The following is a 19,383-nucleotide window of genomic DNA, read 5'->3' as shown; positions in this document are numbered from 1 at the left end:
GCCTACATAATTCAGGATTTAAGATTGATCTGCTTATTCTTTTCAGCTATTCATGCAGAAGTCTCTTGTGAATTATTATTTTTTTAATCCCACTGCTTGTCTACTATTTCAGAAAAGAAAAAAAAAAAAAAAGAAAATCAGATGTGGCTAGTAGAGAAACACCTCCAACCCTTTCAGTTCTCCCCTGTGTGCTGTGAAAAAGCAAAAAACACCTTATGCATTCATTTTTGAGCAAACTAGAGCAAGCTAAGCGTTACAGATTGATAGTTAAATTTTTTTGACTAGTGTCTGGCTAAGTGACTGAAACAAAAAAAACAACAAAACAGGATCTTGTTCTGCAGAGTGAGTATTTTCAGGAGTTACTATGCTGCATCACAGATTGGGTAGCAGGAATGGGAAAAGTTGGAGTGACAGATTAGCCATCTGTCATCTGCGGCACATTTCTCAGCCCTGCTCATGGCTATCATTTTCCCCAGCCATGCTTCTATAATATTTTCATTTAGGAAATAAAAGATTATGTTATATTTTGATCTTTAGGCATGGGTATCCCTGAGAAGCAAGACCTTTGGTCTTGGCTTTGCTGGCCAACAGTGTGGTAAATAATCCCTTGTCATTCATCTGGGTGCAGTTTTTTCCACTTCTCTTACAGCTAACAGTGGAGACATGGCACTGTATTCTCTCCCTGAATCAGCAGCACATTTATAGAAATGATTGGATGTGGTAGGAGCTGGAGACAGGAGAACTGTAGAGTTTGACATGTAAGGGGTTCCTCAGTATGACAAACCCGTAAAGCCAGGATGTTCAAAATGCTGTCTTACATAGAAATACTTCTCATGCATACGTAGAACTCAAGGGAACAGCACAAAGCCGTGTCAGGGGAGATTCAGACTGGATATTAGGAAAAAAATGTTTACTGCGAGGGTGGTCAAACACTGCAACAGGCTTCCTAGGAGGTGCTTGATATTCCAGGCCTGTCAGTGTTTGAGGCATTTGGATAACACCCTCAAGAACATGCTTTGAAGATCTTTGTAGGTCCCTTCCAACTGTTCTGTTCTGTTCTATTCTATTCTATTCCTATTCTCAATTGCTGAAGTTGAGTCTAATTTTGGCTTTTTATGGCTTTCTGGCACAGTTTAGTGGAGCAGCAGAGGAGAAGATAAAACACGCAACTGCCACGTTCTGCAGTAACCAGCCCTTTGCTCTAGAGGTCATAAAATCGCGTCAGAAGAAGGATTCCCGTTTCCAGACTTTTGTGCAGGTGAATTTTATGCAAGGGTTTGAGCTGCCTGAGGGTGCGGCTGGTGGCCAGTATGGGATAACGAAGGGCTGGAGATGAAGTTGCTATCAATAATGAGATTATGCTTAACATTGCCTTCAGATTGGGATCATTTCCAGCACTGTATTTATCTCTTCTAATCATTTCTGGAGGGAGAGCACTGCATAATGTCCCGTTGCAATGCAGGAAGGAAAAGCTGTCCTGGGCAGGAAAATTGCATGTCACTTGGGGTGGCTGTTTCCTAAAGATGAGTTCTTCTGCGGGGAAAACTGCTTATAGCAGTGCAATTTTGAAGCATGCCACAGTCAGAAGACAGATGCTGTTACACCTATTCAGCCCACCAGGAAAGGGACTCGAATACTTGTGGCATTTGGAGAGGAGAACATTATCTTCATTACCACAGGCTGGGAAGAACTGCTGTAATATGAGGGTTGACGTTATTTTGAAAAATGTACTGTAGTTTTGCTATAGCTTGAAAGGCTAAACTGATGTCTTCCCTGTATGGCAGTGACTGAGATTGATTGGTGATAGCACCAGGCCTCTGTGAAGTAATGAGGGAAGGAAGCTGCTGCTTTTGTGATGAGCCTCTCCTATATGTAATTGCAAATGGAGAGGGGATGTGTTGTCTGAATGATAGATCTTGGCATTTCTTGTCTTGTATTTAATTACCAGAAAGTGAAGTAATAGACATTTATGTGATGAATAGATGTTACACGTTCAGGTAATTATAGTCTTAATAAAAATGACAAATGTAGTTATTGTGCTGTTTAATTTTAGGATGCTGAGAGTAATCCACTGTGTCGCCGGTTGCAGCTGAAGGATATCATTCCCACAGAGATGCAGAGGTTGACTAAGTACCCCCTTCTGCTGGATAACATTGCTAAGTACACAGGTAAAGCATTTCCAGTAGGTAGCCCATGGTTGGTGGTTGCATCACAGCAGGTTTTCTAAGCAAATGTGATTTCAAAGCTTGTATTGAAGTACAGTTCAATTTGATGGGTCACTGTTTTCATTGTGACCTGACTGGAGAGCAAGTTAAAAACAAAACAAAACAAAAATCCAGTCTTTGTTTCTCAATTAAAGTATTTCTTTTTCATAGGGGAAAAAAAAAGGGGGAGGGTGAGAATTGTGTTTTGAAGTAGGTGAATGGCAGTCAGTCTTGGGTCTAAACACCTCGAATACTGTGTTCAGTTTTGGGCTCCTCACTACAAGAAGGACATCAAGGTGCTGGTGAATGTCTAAAAAAAAAGCATAGAGAAAAGGAGGCTCAGGGGAGACCTCCTTGCTCTCTACAACTACCTCAAAGGAGACTGCAGCAGGGTGGAGGCAAAAAGAGGATTAATAATACCGCAAAATGCCTTTTCACGTTTACTAACCGATACCTGCTGCAGTCTAATTTCATTACTCGTAAAAAATATACTGCGCTTACAAGTTCACTCTAAACATAATTAAGAAAGCATGTGATACTCCATTATCCTTGATGTCCTTGTTTATTTGCCAGTTAACTAAATGCATAATGTGGCTTGTGGTAGTGAGAATTGATGGGGTTCACCTGTGTCTATCTGTGTATAATCAGGAGACATTGGCTGGAAAGGTGGCTGTTGTTTGTTCTTCCTGTAGTGCAAGACTGGTTTTTATAGAAAGGGTACATGTACATAGCCAGAGATAAATATTTTTTTAAGCTGTTAAAATAAATACAGAGTATCTGGGTGGAAAAGGTTATTAGGTAGCAACTTTTTGATATTCTCTGTTTATATTATCTTTGTTTCTCTCTTCCAGTGTAAATAAATAAAGAATTAATGCAGAAGCCACTGGTCGCTTGCTGAAGCAGCCACTCAGCAAACCTGGGACTTTGACTAGCTGGCTGTGTGAGACTTTAAGGATCTGTCCCAGTGCTCTCTTTGTACCCCAGTGGAGTCTTAGTAAACTTTTTGTGTTACTCAGAATACTTTACTGATTGATGTTTGTGCAGTGAACAGTTGTCATAAGCCATTTAAAAAAGAAATAAAAAAGTGCAGTCTGGGCTGTCTGTGGTCATCATCAGAGTAGGGCAGACAGAATTCTCTCCCATCATTTCACCTTTGAAATGGAGTGCTTTTATTGATAGGGTGTTCTGCAGATCTGAGTTCCCTTTCTCGAATTTTTGGACGGCAAACTGTGCTAGATTTGTGGCCTTTTCATCCTTTATCGGAGGATGTTACTGTATTTCCTTGTCCTCTTACAGAACTGCCTGAAGAGAAAGAGAAAGTGAAGAAAGCTGCAGATCATTGTCGTCAGGTTCTGAACCACGTGAACCAGGCTGTCAAGGAATCTGAGAACAAGCAGGTAGGAGGTGAACGGAGTGAGCATCAAGGGCTGGGGAGAAGAGAGACAGATGAAGGGAAGAAGGTTGCTTAAGATGGCTAGAGTCTCTGTGCTAGTGACTGTATATTGTGCTTAAAGGTGCTTTGTGGCCCACATGTTCCTGTGAGAGCAGGAGTCCCAGGCCTTTGGGAACCTAGAAGTATTCCTGATTGCTTGCTCTCTGGCTCTAGTAGTGAGTTTTGCTTATCAAAGTGACCAATGCATTTTTTTCAGCATTTGGAAGATTATCAGCGTCGCCTTGACCTCTCCTACTTGAAGCAGTCTGAGGATCCCATGATGGATGAGTTCAGGGTAAGTCACGACACTGAAGTAATTGCTCGGTGCACCATTATTGCAACGCTGTTGTTCAATCTGTGGCTCTTTCTACTGCAGTCTTCTGATGTACAATCAAATGGCCTTTGGCATATACATTTCTGTACAAAAGTTAAAGTAATTAGGTTCAGAAACTTGAGTTTTGCTGTCTTCCTGAAGATCTCTGTGGATGTAACAACATGGTTCTGCATATAGAAGAGCTGATAGAGCTTGTAAGTTGTGTGAGATAAATGTTAAGGGCCTGCAAGCTAATGCACTTCTGTATCACGTAGGAGCTACTTAGTGGATGGTAAATCTTAGAGTGGGTATTCCTGTCACGTAATCACGTCTTAGTTGTGCTGTTGAAAATGGGACGGCCTCAGGGAGCCATTAGATTAGGCTTTAAAAGAAGAGCTGATACAGGTGCTGATGAGCATAGGAGATCCACAGGTATAGCCAAGTAAAAGCATAAGTCCATTGCTACAAGTACTGTGGCTCCTACAAATTCTTGCAGTTCCATTAATAAAGCTGGTTGCTTGGTGTCAACTGCTGATAAATGGAATGGGCAAAAACACCCTCAGAGTAAAATTAACTCTAGGAAGCTTTCATGTTTCAGATGGATGGTGATGTTTTGATACTTTAACCCCATTTCATTCTGACCACTATCTGTGTCTGTCTCATGCATAGATTCTGTGTTTTTTATTTATCACTCCCCTATCTTTCCCAAAGTCAGCGTGTATCCAAAGACATTTTTATATGAAGACTTCTCTGTAAAACTGTATTATGTAGTCTTCCACAAATAAACTTGCAAGCATTTAGTTAGGAAATGAAGAACTTACTGGCAGTTACAAAATCTTGCTGTTATTGATTGTAGACTCTGAGACTTGGAAGGGATGACTTGTGAAAATTGTCACTTCTTCTTGCCTGCAGATCTAAATGTCACAAGCACTGAAATGTCTGAAGAATCCATTGACATTATAAAGTCCATCAGATCATTGGAATGATTTTTATATCAGTGTGTCATTTGTAGGCATACTTGACTTGCAAATAGAGTGCTGAAGCATTAACCTGTTATAATACTAGAACTGCAAACTTTGTATGGGATATCGGAAAAACTCCTAGAAACCAGAGGGCAACCTAATGCATTAGGAGCTTGACTTGGCACCCCCATTATCTGCAAAAGAGCAGTGAGTGAGGAAGAATGACAACAAACATCTCTCATGAGATTTTGGTTTACAAGCATACCTCAGTCCTGATCCACGTTTCTTTTTCCATACTAGGCTTAGCTGCTCACTTCCACACTGGAGTGCCTGTCTGTAGCTTTCCTTCTGAAATTCCCATGCTTTACCGTTCCTTGATTCTGTAGCAATTTCATAGTGCTTATTTTTTTCTCCTTTCTTTTGCTGACAGAACTTGGATCTAACAAAGAGAAAAATGCTTCATGAAGGACCTCTAACTTGGAAGGTTAATCGCGACAAAACTATTGGTGAGTCCCGTTCCTCAGCTGATGTGGAGTTGGGTTTGTATGTGTTTGCCGAGAGGGAGGGAGAGAGAAAGCATTTATGCAGTTTCCAATTAGGATTTGTACTGCCACCTATAATAATGTGTATGTGTTTCTCAGAGCTGATTAAATTATTCTTGTCAATTCTGAAATGTGCTGGAGTATCATTAAGGCCATGCAGGGACACAGCAGTCAGTCGTGAGATGATCCAATCCCATCTGTAGCTCCCTGCTCTAGTTTTGATGAGGAAGATTTGCAAGCTTTGCCTAGAATGGCATAGCACTGATTAGTGCCTCTGCATGAGTAATCAAAAATGCAGCCTTTTTCTTTCTGCAGGGGTGTGATAGAAAACCACGAATCTTTAACTCATTCTGGGTTCTTTTGCGCTCTGTGCAGATCTCTACACTCTGCTCCTGGAGGACATTCTGGTGCTGCTGCAGAAACAGGATGATAAACTGGTCTTGAAGTGTCACAGTAAAATCTTGGCATCAACAGCTGATAGCAAACACACCTTCAGTCCTATCATCAAGCTGAACACGGTTCTGGTTCGTCAGGTGGCAACAGGTCAGTGTAACCAATGGGGAAAGCAAAGGAGGAAGCCTAAAATGAAGATTAGATCAGTTGAGGACAGTTGGTTTTGTCTAGAGTTCCACAGCAGAACATGGAGAAATGCGTAGGCTTAATTCTTGGTTGTCCAACGTCTTGCTCTGTAATGCTGTATGAGCTGTTTAACTTCTCTGCATCGTTAATAACCTTTTTAGGCACAGCTTGAGTTATAAATAGACCTCTAAGATAAAGTAGTCTGATTTTATTAGATGAAAGGTACTCTAGAAATGCAAATCATTATGAGGGAACAGAGGGGAAAAATGTGTCTCAAAGCAGTTTGAACTAACAGACAAATCTCCTGGACAGAGAAAGATTTATCTTTGTATATGGTAGCATTATAGGTTTATTTCATGAACTCTTCTCTCACTGCTTCTGGTTGGGGTTATGTCCAGTTCTAGGAATTTTCAGAAAGCTGTGCAGAACAAAGCATCTAATTAAATTCCTCCCTCCCTGTGTTGCTCCAGATAACAAAGCTTTCTTCGTCATCTCCATGTCAGAAAATGGCGCTCATATTTATGAACTGGTGGCACAGACGGTTTCAGAGAAGAATGTGTAAGTAATTGGTTCAGTTCCATCTGCTGTGTGATTTGTTGCACTTGAGAGAACTTTTACATCTGCTTGTGTGTAGTAACTCTGCAGGTGTCCATGAATTACCTGAGCTCCTTATCTAAGCTTAGCTGAAAACATAACTGTTTACCTCCATGGGGTGTATCCAAGCATAGTATCTCCCAGCTTCTAAAAAGCAGGGAGAGGGTGAATACACATAAATGAGTATGTTTATATATACAGATATGTATAAAACAAAAAATCATACCCTTGCAATTCTGGTCTGTGACTGACTGCCAGATAAGTCACTGAAATCATCCTGCATCTTCCTGCAGAACCGCTTTTTAGTTTTGCAGAGTTTGATACTGGCATCATCAGCATGCACAGTGCCTGCATGTGAGGCCCTCCCTACACTTTTTCCTCTCTGGTACAAGTGCTTTTCTTCCAATCCATAAGCAGGGCATAGACTTGTGTGATATGTAGCAACTGCTGTAGTGTGTCACATATTAAACTATTCAATTCTGTGTGAAAGGTTACTGAATGCTTTCATATGTATTTATATATAAATATAAGTGCTTCACTTGATGGCTCCTGCTAAGGTCCTGTCATTCATTTCCTTCTGCTGAGCAGTATCCTGGTGAGGTGAGCATTAAGCTGCGGTGTTTCACTTGTGGCTGCAAGGTATTACTGAGGCACTGACTGTAACAGGATTAAAAAAACTAATGCAACAATGCAACAGGATTAGTCGTTCCTGTTGATAAGAAAAGCAGTGATGATATTAGCTGGATTTAAAAACTGTTGAATGGAGCAGTATTTGTTGTGCTTCACATCTTGCATATTTTTATTTGATATGTTTATACAGGTGGCAGGACCTTATAGCTCAGATGGCAGGGACTGTGAAAATGGAGAGCACCAGAAGAGTGATTCCATTACCGCAGTCGGGACCTGGCGAGTAAGTAAAAATAGCTGGAAGAGAAAGGGCTGGTGTTCTTTTTCTGGTAACCCCCCTTTTACTCAAAGACTGTCAGCCAGAGCTCTGCTTGTCATGCAGTAATTCAGATACAGGTGACTAAAAGCTTGTGTTCATACCTTCCTCCCTGCAGAGAAGAGCGTGAAGAAGAGGAGCAGCAGAAGCTCAAAGAGCAGCATGACATTCCTGCCAGTAGTCTGCAAAGTCCAGGTAAAACAGTGGGCCAAGTAAAAGGTGTCCGTAAATTTGCTACATAGAGAACAAAGCCATATTCCTTGTGTCTTGGGGCAATTTTGGTAGCATTGACGTTTTTATGGAAAGGACTGGTTTCTTTATGAGTCATGTGGAGAAGTGATACTGAACGTCTTGGAAACATCCCTCTTAGTATTTCCATCTCCTTTATAAATTGCTGAGTAAGAATCCTTTTTCCCCAGGAACAAATCAGCCTTTTACCAAGCCCATGCTCAAGAACTGTATTTTTCAGTGTTTTCAGAAGCACTGTGAAAAAGTTAATGTGAAGCAGAATTTTCTGCAGTTTAACATCATATTTTCCATAGTTGCTTAACCTGAATGTATGTTTTCTATTTACTAGACAAAGATTTGGGCCTAGACTCTTCCTTGATACTGAATGCTCAGACTTCTTCGCCCACCATGTCCGAAAAGTCGGAGGTAGAAAGCCTTCTTGTGACAGAAAGACAATTTGATAAAGTGCAGCAGGCAGACCTGACGCTTAAAGATACTTCTACATGTTATGAACATGCAGCCACCGATTTACCGTCGGTATCAGGAGGGCAGTGGGCATTGGATGCCTTAAGGAACTGTAAGTATCGTGGAGCAGCATCTGGAAGCATGTGGTTTGGAGGTGGAGATTGTTAGGTCAACCTTTGGAATCAGCAAGCTAAAATAATGCCCACTTCTATTAAATAAAAAATTTCTTTGTGCTGTAGCACAGCGTAGCAAACCAAAGTAGATCTGACACGAAGGAATTCTGAGTTCAAAATTCATACGCTAGGCCATTTGGATGCAGGTATCTTACTGTTTTACTGTGGTTTTCCCATGTATAAAATGCGGGTAGTAATGAATTGTTACTTACTGCCCAGGAAGTGCTTTGATGACAAAATCACATTGCAGAGCTTTGTGCAGTGCTGTAAAGTGTCACGGCTAGTCAGCAGATTTTTTAAGAGATGATGCAGTTAGCCGGTGGACTTAACATTCAGAGCACCAGAGGAGTAGGAGAAGTTGCATGAGTTGCAGAATATGTTTCGGCTTTTCTTTGTGTTTTTTTTTTTTTCAAAATCATGCAAATGAAGTTGGATATTTTACACAAGCTTAACAAAGTCTAGGTTCAGATCTTCTGAGAGTCTGGAAGCTGTTTGGGTATAATTAGATTGACACTTGTGTGTACTGAAAGGAATTTTTCCCAATGCACAGATAATTCTGTAAGATCAGTTTTAGATTTTTAAGTGTTTCCTCTGTTTGGTGGTACACCTTTCAGAGGAAGGATGCAGGGCTCCGCAACCTACCTGATCAGATCCAGCATTCCAGTTCCTTGATTTTCTAAATATAACTTCCTAAAATTTGAATGAATTCATTAATTCCTATCTCTCTCCCTGGCAACTTTGAAATGGACGTAAAGTCCCTGAATTGTACTTGAAGGGAATGGACTGTATTGCTTCTCTGTGGATCATTTGCTGTTACTAAAATGCAGAGCATTCATATCCTTGGCCCCAATTCCCTCTTCTCCCTCTCTCTTTTTACAAGTAATGACAGTCTTCTGCAACCTAATAGTTTACCTCGGATCTTTTGATCCATTTGTGCTTCTCCTTTTTATAGGATTCAAAGCCCTCTTCTAATTCTGAGTGCTGTACAAATGTTCTTAGGAGGTATTCTTAGAGGCAGGTGATAGAGAACCTTATTAGTAAGAGAAGTGTGTAAAGATGGTATTAGTGACCTCGCATCTCATAACTGCTCAGGCTTCTTAGAGCAGCCCTCCAGCAGCAGCTGTGGGTCACTCACGTTTTGACAAGAGCCTTCCTCTTAGGCTGTTGCGTTGAGTGAACTCACAGCTTTTACTGGGTGCTACGTGAGCTTAGTGTGGTGAGAACGAGCAGTGTACTTAGGCTCTTGGCAGCACCGTATTTCTGTTTTGAACGATGTGTACTTATTATGAAGTGTTTGGCTGGGTTAATTTGAGAGCTAAAGGAATGTGGGTTGAAGTTCAAATAAGCATAAATTTAGATGAAATTTTAGAGAAAGTGTCTTCTATGTTTTGATCTGTTATTTGATGTCGGGTGGCATGTTCTCGATATGCTGATTTCTAAGGTGGGAATCCCCTGTTAGTGCTATTGCTTTTTAGTTCATTTAGGGGCAGGTAACACCCGGGCACTCACCTGCACTACGATTCACTTGCTGGGTAATTTCAGTAGATGATTTCTCTGTTTCTCCTAAGCAAGATGGAACTTGTACTGCTGTTTTTGCCTTTACTTGTAAGATGAGATGTGGAATAAGGTATTGGTACAATGCTTCAGATCTTTAATTTATTTTTACCCATCTTTTCTACCATGAACAATGAGAGGGCTGGTTGCTCTGAAATCTCTCTGCTTGGCCTTTTTGTCTAGTTTAATCACTGTTAGGGAGATTATGGTCTGTGAAGCTTTTCCAACATTATCTCTACTTGCAGTGGACTTGCTGAAAAAACTGTTGGTACAGCAGCTTGGCTTTTCTGAGAAGGGGACCCTTGAAGACCGGCAGCGCTTTCCCAGGTTTAGGACTGTCTCTCAAGAAGCCCAGACGGAGAGTGGAAGTGAGCTTGGACTACAGCACTCTGACGATAGCAAATTCCACCAGCCTGGAACAGACCGCATGCTTCCAAGAACCGAAACGCATGAATCCACAGCTAGTTATGGCCTCCGGACTTCAGCTGAATCACCAGCTTCAGGGGATGCCATGCAGCTGATAGGGAGAGACCCCAGATCGAGTAGTAACTCAGCAATAGACCGCATGAGTATGAATCTGGAGATCTCAACCGCAGAGCTGGAAGGGGTGGGTGCTGATGAGAGCGGGGAGCATTTTTTTGACGCTCGAGAAGCTCACAGTGATGAAAATCCATCTGAAAGTGAACTAATGGAAAGGAAGGAAGACGAGGATGTGCAAATACGGATCTCAGGTGAGCATATTTCATTCCCTCGTTGAATGATAGGCTGTCCAGATTTGACATTAGAGACCTGAGTTCAATTTTAAATAGGAAATACTAAAGAAAACCACAGAATGTTTTCATGGTGATGCTTCTCCTGCTGATACAGTTTAGGACATTTATTTAAAGGTAGTTCTCTCGTCCCTGGCAGTTATTCTAGCCCTGAAAAGGGCTGTACCTAATTATTTTTTCTATTTCATGAAAGAAGAAACTAAAATCCTGTGGGGTTAATACATGGTGACAAACTGTATTTACAGAGCTTATGGGCACAGTGCAAGCTCTTGATTGCTGTGAGCACCACTGGATCATATTGTATCCCTGCTGACTGTTGGGCCCTATAGGGAAAATACTGTCCCTGAAGGCAAAGCCCTGCCTCAGTCCCTACACACAGAGCCCCCGTGACTCATGCTATTTTTTGTAGCTATTGTGTTGGCTTCTCCTGACTGAGCTTCAGAAAAGAAACTTAGAGTTTAGCTTTGCATTGTAATTGTCTCCAGCGACCTCACCCTCAGTCTGAAGCTCTTAAAAGCTTATCATTATTTCTATTATTATTACATTTGCTATATTTGGCAGTTACCTGAGCGGCATCTCAAAGCATCTCTCTTCTACCCTTCAAGAAGGTTGTAGAGCTGTTAACTCAGCAGAAAACTAGCTCCGAGGCAGCAGCTGTAAGCACCTTCATGGGACTTTGCTCACTTTGTGTTTGGAAAGTCCTGTGATTTTGATCAGCCCGAGTGGTGACCCTGCACTAAATTTAGCACACAAGTTGAGGTGTATCTTGTGCATGTTGTAACAGAAGTAGGTACTAGCTGGTAGATTCTACAGGACTGTTAGTCTTGAAATTTCTTATCTGTGAATATGAATTTATAGATTCTATCATGAGCCAATAAATAAGCCAATTTGTGACTGTCCAAATGCTGCCTTCCAAGTGTATTTGTGTTTCCCTGAATTATGGAAACATTTTAAATTATTAAAACTGAGCCAACAACTTGAAGGATCTAATTTACTTGTCACCACTTATGCTGTTTACTTTCTTAACTGTACAGGGACATCAAAATTAGATTGACCTGTTTTCAGTCATTTCTGCTTCCACATGCTGGCTTTGCTGTAATATTGTAGAGAAGTTATTCAATATAATGCTATTAGTAGGTGCAGTTGTGAGTGCGTTTCTATCTGTAATTGCTTTGTTTTTTTAATTATCTTCAGCAGGCTAAATGTTGAAGCTAACCCATCTAAGGGGATGCTCAGTACTGTAACCAGTAAGTGTAGGCTCCAAATCTAGCAGCCTGGTTTGTGGGTACCATTAGCATTAAGCGCAGGTTTTTCAGACATTATATTGGAAACAGAGAGTTTGGAAAAACAGGAGGGAAAGCAATTAGCTCATCTAATCATGTAACTCTCAAACTGCAGTCCAAAAACCAGCCTTGATCTCTAAAGTCCCATTCAGAACCAAGCTAGTCTGGTCTAATATAATCGCTATTCTGTGTAGTGTTCACAAATGCTTTTTCTTATCCATTTTAAAATGCCTCAAGAGATGGGCCTTTCACCACTTATCCTTCTTAAAGTCTGCTTAAACTGTCTACAGGTCAGTGGTTCTCAGTGATTATGGAACTGAGGTGTTCATAAAAATCTGTTCTCTTAACAGGAAATTATTTGATCCTTGATGGATATGGAACAGTGCAGGAGAGCTCCACGGATGAGGAGGTATCATCTCTAGTTCTCCAGTGCACTGCAGGTGGCCACACCTCTTTGGACTCTGCCCAGCAGCAGCCTCTTTCCCCACGGGACACGCAGTCGGATGGAGGAAGCTCCCCGTTTGCCGAGGAGATGCTGGTCTCACGCTGGGGGGGAGTGGAAGAGTCCTGCTCAGTTGTAGCAAGCCCTCACTTCTTGTCTTTAGAGTCGCGTGTGCAGATGATGCAGTATATTCAGAAGATAGAGAACAACCTTGAAAAGTTAAAGGTATCGTATGTTTCCATTTGCAGTATGAAGAGTTTTCGTATTCCTTAGATTGTGTTTTAGAAAAGAGCTTGAATATAATTTTGTGGAGGAAGGCAGGCAGTCACGTATTTCTCTGTGTTTGGCTCTGGAAACTTTTGAAGGAGAAACTTGGTGCCATTTTGCTTTCATTACGTTGTGGGGTTACAAGAAACTAGGCGTTGTAGAGGCAGGAGGTATGTATATTACTTTGCATTTGGAGAGATTCCTCAGGGGTGGGACAAAACTGCATTTCTGCAGCAGTGGAGTTTTGAAGGGACCACTAATGTAATGAACGTGACTTACCGATACATAAAGGCTTGCTGAATCTGTCGCGTGCTGCTGCTAAGGTTAAAAGAAGGTGATAAGTTGCAGGAGGGGAATAACAAAGTTTTCAAGCTTACTATATCCAAAATAATTTTTTGTATGTACTGGGGCTTGTCCATCCATCACAACAATTGCTGTACTGACATGTTAAGTCGACAGCCAGACAATCTAACTGAAATCTGAGGAAGAGGTGGAATATTGAATGGGAATGGAAGGCCTAATAAAGGTGCTGCTACAGGAGTTGAGATCCATTGTGGGTCACAGTAGCATCATGGTTGATTCCAGTCACCCACAGTCCAACTTATCTTTTCCCGTTTTAAGCCCTCTTTGTTCACTTGATAAAGGAGAAAAAACCACTTGACTTTTGGTGTTCTTTTTTTTTTGTTTGTTCATTTGTTGTTTAGGAGGTTGAGGAAGACTACATCATCCTCCGTCGCCAAGGGCTGGCTGGATCAGCCTCCACAGGAGAGCACTCAGGTACGCAAGCACACCTTCTGCACTCAGTAGCATACACCACGTTGGCATCAGGCATTAACCAAAGAGCACAAAGTCAATTTTTAATGTTTCGCACACACACAGAAAGAGTTTCATCTGCTTCAGCATCTCTCACAGGGCTGAGGCTGTGCTGATTCCAAGAAAGGTCAGTTGAATCCGCTGAGATTCACGTGTGCAGAGGAGTTTGTTCCTTCCTCTGAAAAGGTTGTTTGTGAGCTATCTCACCCCTACCTGCCAAAGACCGACATCTAAGGACGTACAACTTCTATTTCAAAGAAGGCTAGATTGGTGTAAAGTCCCAAACGAAGATTTTTGAGCATGTAGAATGATTTCAATCTGTCCTTTCTTTCTCTGGGGTGTCTCTGATACTGTGTAAAGCAGCTGTCATGGGCCTTTTCAAATTTGCCTTAGGCATCCTCAAGATGCAATTGCTGGGATTACTAACAAAGGTCTTCAGGTTAAATGTGCTCTCTCTCACATTAGCATGCTTTCTCTGTTAGTACCAGTGTTCAGAAACATTAGGCATTCATCTCTCATTGCATCCCCTCCCTTTCTCATCACCACCCCTTTTTTTTTCTTTCCCCTCCATCAGAGAAGAGCTAGTCATGTTTTCAGGAGTGGCTGAAGATTGGATGAAGAGTATCAGGACCCAGCACCTATTGTCTTCCGCGTGGACTCTGAGACAAGAGGGTTCGGACCATCCAAACGTGAACCATACTCTAGCGAAGTGGGCATGGGTGCTTTTCCTGTGGAGCATCTGCACTATCTTGTCAGTGAGGGAGCCTGTTCTATTCTACTCCTCCTCTCCTTGCTACCAGAAATTCATTTTTCAGAAAGAAAAACCAAACCAAATGTACAGAGCTTTGGGTGTAGGATATAAAAATGTATTTAGACATTTAAAAAAAAAAATCAATGTATTTATTTGACTTCATTCCGTGTATCAAAAGCACATTTTAATTTTTTAATCTGCCTTTTTTTTTTTTGTTCTATTTTAATTGGGTAGTGACAGTTCTAGCCCTTTGCATACAGTACGCCCTGCCTCCCACTGCTCCTGAACCAGGTCAGGTCTGAGGGGAGAGGGTGTGCCTGTGTGCAGGTGTATCTTTACTTCACTGGACTGGACTCTGCACTCCCTGCTGGCAATCAAACTGCCATGCGAAGAGCTACTTATGAAGGTGTTAGGATGACTTGTGGCTGGAACTATCTATATTAAAAAACTGCATGGGAAACACTCATGTCACCAAGCGTGTAACAAGAATTTTCCATGCACTAAATAGCCAGGCACTTGGGCAAACTTTTTTTCCCCCCTCTCCCATTAGAGGTCTCCTTTGTTGACATGCAAGATTAGGCTGGGAGAGGAGAAAGATAGGTTTAATTTTTTTCTTGACTTTGTTGGCTTTGATCATTGTCTCCTTTGTAAAGTGATAAAAATACTTGGACCTGCAGCACTTTTGTAACTCTTCTCTGGATCAAAAAGAAAAAATGCAAACCCAGAAGTGTTTCAAAGATGTGGGGCAGATGGGTCTCTGCCCCTGATTCACTACTGAATGAATAAGGGCTGCCATTTGAGTTAGCCACAGGTACTGCTGATTATAGGGCCAGTAAATTTTAGTACCTGAAAGTATGTCTTGCTGAGGGCTTGGGGTGTTATTTTTTTTTTTACTTTATTTTTTTTTTTTAAAACACTGATTTGTGCCAATGTGTTCTAAGTGAAACAGAGATGTGCAAAGCAAAGAAGGCTGAAACAGCTCTCTAGTACTTCCTTAGGCCTGTTCTGATGGGTTTTGCTGTTGTAATTCCTTCCAGTCTGGGAACAAGATGGTAAATACCAGCCTACCAGCAGAGCTAATGCTGGACAGCCTAAGCTCGCTGTGCCTCTGCTCTGGAGTTGGCCCTAGGGCAGGCACCTGCTTGGCACAGGGTGGTTCAAGCTGTGTCCCCAGTGCCACAGACCAGTAAATCCCATTAACACATCAGAACTGCAACAGCAGCTGCGATTGCGTGGATCGCGAAGTGCTGAGAATCTGCCTTTGGTCAGCGTAAAGATCACACTCCCTGCTCCATTAAAACAAATGGTTTCTCTTCAGCTATTGGCAAAGAATCAGAGCTCTCCTTTTTTTTTTTACTCACGCTGGAAAAAAAAACACGGTTCTTGTTCTTCCAGTTAGAAATAACGTGAGGGATAAATTCATGAAAAGACAGACGGAGGTTGAGCAAGAAAGGATTTGGGACCTGATCGTACGATGGAGCCGTAAGCCCTTGCAGAGCAGGGAGGCGTTTTCTCTCTCTCTTTTTTTTTTTTTTTAAAGAACCAATTGCACAAAGTGTCATTTTTCACCAGCAGGAGCATTACACTGCCAACACAAGCCAAAGTGTTCTCTTCCATGCTGGCAGGAGCTGCTTCTTCCTTGGGACCCACTAAGGCCTGTCCTGCTGCACCTGCATGAATATACTGTCAGTATTAGCCGAGCGCTTCCTTTCTTACCTGGTGGGACCTCCCCCCTCCCCTTCAGCCCTCCAGTTCCTTTGGTTATAAGCATTTAGACTTCCTCTGATAAGCCCCCAAAGTAGAATGCTGCCTTCTGCTGATGTGGCATCTTTTTACCTGATCCTGCCAGAAAAAGAGCTGGGCTGTAGCCAGACTTGGTGTTCAAAGCCCTTTTTTTTTCCCCTGTAGACAAGGACTCGTGTTCTCCCCACCCTCAAATCCCCTTGGTCAGTTGGCACGATGCTGGGCTGGGTTTACACACTCCAGAAACGGGAGCAGTTGTTACGACCTTAGCTGTCTAAAAGCTTTCCAGCAGGCTCCCATGCTTGATTGAAAGTCATCATCAAACCGAATTAAACAGCTTGCTCTGGCTTTTCAAGACTCCACTGAAAACCAGCCAGGCCAGGACCTGCGGAGGCCTGGTTGCTCACTTCTCTTCCCTTGTAACTGAAGCCAAAATCCGTGGCTCTCTCCTTTCTCCAGGTTGCATGAATTTTAAGGGTGCTCAGATGGGTCGTGGAGGGGTGATCGCCCACGCAGCCTCTGACTTTTCCACTTCTGCTGAAGCATTTTGTAGCATCATCCACCGCTGTGGTGTCTCATCCCTGAGGGTGTAACGGCAGTGAAAAAGCAAGCTGGGAATGCAGAGCATTCATTTTGCCATCTCATCCTAGCGTTTGGAGCTGCTGGAGTGAAGTTCTCCACCATCCCCTAATGGATGTGGGCCAGCAGGAGGTGAGGTGCGGATCTGTCCCTGTCTCCTCTTGGGATATAGAAGGGGAAACAGCCTCGCTTTCTGCTAGGCTGGTGGTGATGGCAGAGGAGCTTTTCGGGTGGGTGACACAGACAACGTGGTGCTTTCAGGAGTGTTAGAGAGGAGCGGCCCATTTGAACCCGGTTGTATGGAAACTATGAACGTCACGCTGTGCTCTGTCCTGGTTGGGTTTTGTTTTCACCTGGCCTTCTTACACTACATCGATCATCCTCACAAATAGGGCATTACTCTAACAAAGATGATGGTGGGGTCAGGGATCCTTTATCTCCTGTGTGCGGTTACCTGAAATGACGAGGGGTTCCTCGTTAACTCTCTAGCACATCTACTGTACGGCAGACCTCAGGCCATGGCTTGCTGTGTGGAGGGAGCTGGAACTCAAATGCACTTTTCAGGATTCTCATTTTTTCCCCCCCTTCTTTAAGCCATAAGATTACCCTGTTTAAAATTCCAGTTCCCAGTGTAAGAAAGCATTTTAATTTGTTCCTGGCTGGTGATTGTACATTCCCTTTTTCAGACTGGACAGCAGAGCAGGACGGTGATCTCTGGTTTGTTTGCCCCGGCCCCTCTGCCCCAATGGTTTTTTTTGTGTGTTTGTTTTTTTTTCCCCTCTCCCAGTATAAGATGAGCAAGGGTTTCTTAGCATGGGAACAAGGATGTAGTACAGCAACCATCTTTCATGTCCTTCTGAGATGTGCTTTCTCTTCTCTGCTATTAAGGGTTCTTCATGGACCAGAAAAAAACACAAAAAACCATAAAATTAAAAAAAAAAAAAAAAGTGGGCTGGGTGCTGTCTGGAAAGGGGAGTTTCCTTCTCCCCTGGAGGGGTAGAGGAGGAAATGGCAAGCTGCTCTTTGGCCACTCTGGGTCCTTGAACGTGCCGTGTCTGCAGGGAGGGAGATTTCTTTAACATCCTGTAGGTGGGATCAGAAGGGAGGATGTTGGAAGGTGAACCTGAAGAGCTCAGAAGTCTAGGTGGGTTTGGTCAGCTTTCAGCCAGCACTATTCCTATCTCCATAAAAGAGATGTTCTGAGTTCCAGACACTGTCCCCGTTGTTAGAAGAGGGGTCTGATGCTTCTGCAGGTGGCCCTTGGTTGTGCTCTCAGTGCTCGATGGTATCTGGTGTTGTTTTCTCTCTCTGTTCCCCAAAGAAATCCCTGACCTCCCTCCCCGTCCCCAAAGGTGCCAACTGACAAGCAGATGTACTGCAAAAGGGATACTGCAGCCAAAACACTGCTGTTTTGTTTTGAATTAAGTCTTTTGGAGCTCTCTTCATACTAGAATATTTTTATTTTCTTTGTACAACATACAATCATGTACTCTTAACAGAGATTTACTTTAAAGAGAAGAAAAAAAAAATCTGGAAGTATTCTTTAAAAAATACACAAAAATCTTTATTAATAATCCTGTATTTTTACTGATTATGTTTGAATGTCTAAAAAGACTTTATTGTTCTAATTATCCAGATGTATGTTTGTAAAATAGCTCTTTTATGACTTAGCTGATAAGGTTGTATGTTTCTGGAATTAAATATTGGTCACTTAAAAAAAAATATCTGTTTTCAGGATCTGGGAAATAGAAAATTTAAGCGTTTCAAATATCATTAAATAAGCTTAAAGGAAACGTGCTTTGACTGCTGGATTTTGGGGTGGTTTTATTTTAATGACTTGGAGCATTTGGCAGGACAAGCTGTCCTGACGGGCCAGGGAAGCTTTCATTTGGTGACTTCGCAGGATCTGTAGCTGCTCTGGTAAACGTGGAATTCCCAGTTCTCCCAGTTAGCACCATTTGCGTGCACTGGGGCTCCTCCTGGAAGAGGGAGCCTGAGCGATGCTCTCCTGTGCTCAGGAAGTGTTTGGGCCAAATGGCTCTAGGCAGTGAGTTCACTGTAAGGACCCCAACCTCATCCCCATCCTAACCTCACAGCGCAGGAGAGGGATGTGCCTGGACTCGGAGAGCATCAGCACGTCTCATTTGGTGTGGCTCCTCCAAAGGTGGGTGCCCAAGACGGTCCTTTAAAATGAATGTCCATAGGAGAAAAACAACTGGAAAAAAGGAAAAAGCGTGGGTGTGGTTTTAGCAGCAATCTGACGGGGGTGTGGACGTGGTTTATAATAAGAGTTAAGCTAAGCCTGGGCAAAAGAAAGTTGCTGAAATCACAGCAGAGAAGCGCCTGCTTGGCAGCTGCCTGTTAGGGGGGTGGTGGCCGGTTCCTTGCCACACGTGGTCTCTGTTGGATGGGGAGGGATGTCCCTGTGTCTTCCCTCTAGTAAGGAGGAATTAGGACAAAGCACGAACCACAAGAAACCACAGATCTGCCGCTTGATCTGAGCTGAGAAGGATGCTTCGGGAGGCTCCCCACGGTAAGTGACGTCCCGGTTGTTTGGCACAGCTCGCAGTGCTCCCGTGGCCATTCATTGCCTTTGTTTCTGCAATTGCTGGATGTGATTTGGAGGTGGGATCTTGCCATTTGCAGTGAATTCCCACCTGGCTACAGCACTTCTGTGTTCCCATAGCTCGGCACCTCACCTGCTGCTGTGGTTGTTTGTAAGTCTCTGGCAGCGTGGTTTGAAATC

At 42.7% G+C, this 19,383-nt stretch overlaps 1 protein-coding gene across 5 annotated transcripts in view; it reads left to right on the top strand.

The window, feature by feature from the left end:
• The window catches only part of ARHGEF12 (Rho guanine nucleotide exchange factor 12), a 74,212-nt gene extending 55,782 nt beyond the window's left edge, over nucleotides 1-18,430 (top strand). For all 5 annotated transcript variants that reach the window (XM_068659032.1, XM_068659031.1, XM_068659029.1 and 2 more), the window contains 14 exons: nucleotides 1,133-1,258; nucleotides 2,054-2,168; nucleotides 3,501-3,601; nucleotides 3,854-3,931; nucleotides 5,342-5,417; nucleotides 5,829-5,996; nucleotides 6,503-6,590; nucleotides 7,447-7,536; nucleotides 7,688-7,764; nucleotides 8,147-8,374; nucleotides 10,235-10,720; nucleotides 12,393-12,709; nucleotides 13,456-13,528; nucleotides 14,139-18,430. In XM_068659032.1, coding sequence (XP_068515133.1) covers nucleotides 1,133-1,258; nucleotides 2,054-2,168; nucleotides 3,501-3,601; nucleotides 3,854-3,931; nucleotides 5,342-5,417; nucleotides 5,829-5,996; nucleotides 6,503-6,590; nucleotides 7,447-7,536; nucleotides 7,688-7,764; nucleotides 8,147-8,374; nucleotides 10,235-10,720; nucleotides 12,393-12,709; nucleotides 13,456-13,528; nucleotides 14,139-14,149 — 2,034 coding nt within the window. In that variant the 3' untranslated portion in view covers nucleotides 14,150-18,430. The remainder of the gene's footprint in view (nucleotides 1-1,132; nucleotides 1,259-2,053; nucleotides 2,169-3,500; nucleotides 3,602-3,853; nucleotides 3,932-5,341; nucleotides 5,418-5,828; nucleotides 5,997-6,502; nucleotides 6,591-7,446; nucleotides 7,537-7,687; nucleotides 7,765-8,146; nucleotides 8,375-10,234; nucleotides 10,721-12,392; nucleotides 12,710-13,455; nucleotides 13,529-14,138) is intronic.
• The last annotated feature ends 953 nt before the right edge of the window (nucleotides 18,431-19,383 follow it).

The sequence above is a fragment of the Anas acuta genome, chromosome 23 (genome assembly GCF_963932015.1).
Source record: "Anas acuta chromosome 23, bAnaAcu1.1, whole genome shotgun sequence".
In the NCBI taxonomy this organism is placed as follows: domain Eukaryota; kingdom Metazoa; phylum Chordata; class Aves; order Anseriformes; family Anatidae; genus Anas; species Anas acuta.
Note: the sequence above shows the minus strand (reverse complement) of the source record. Positions and strands in the feature narration are given on the sequence as shown.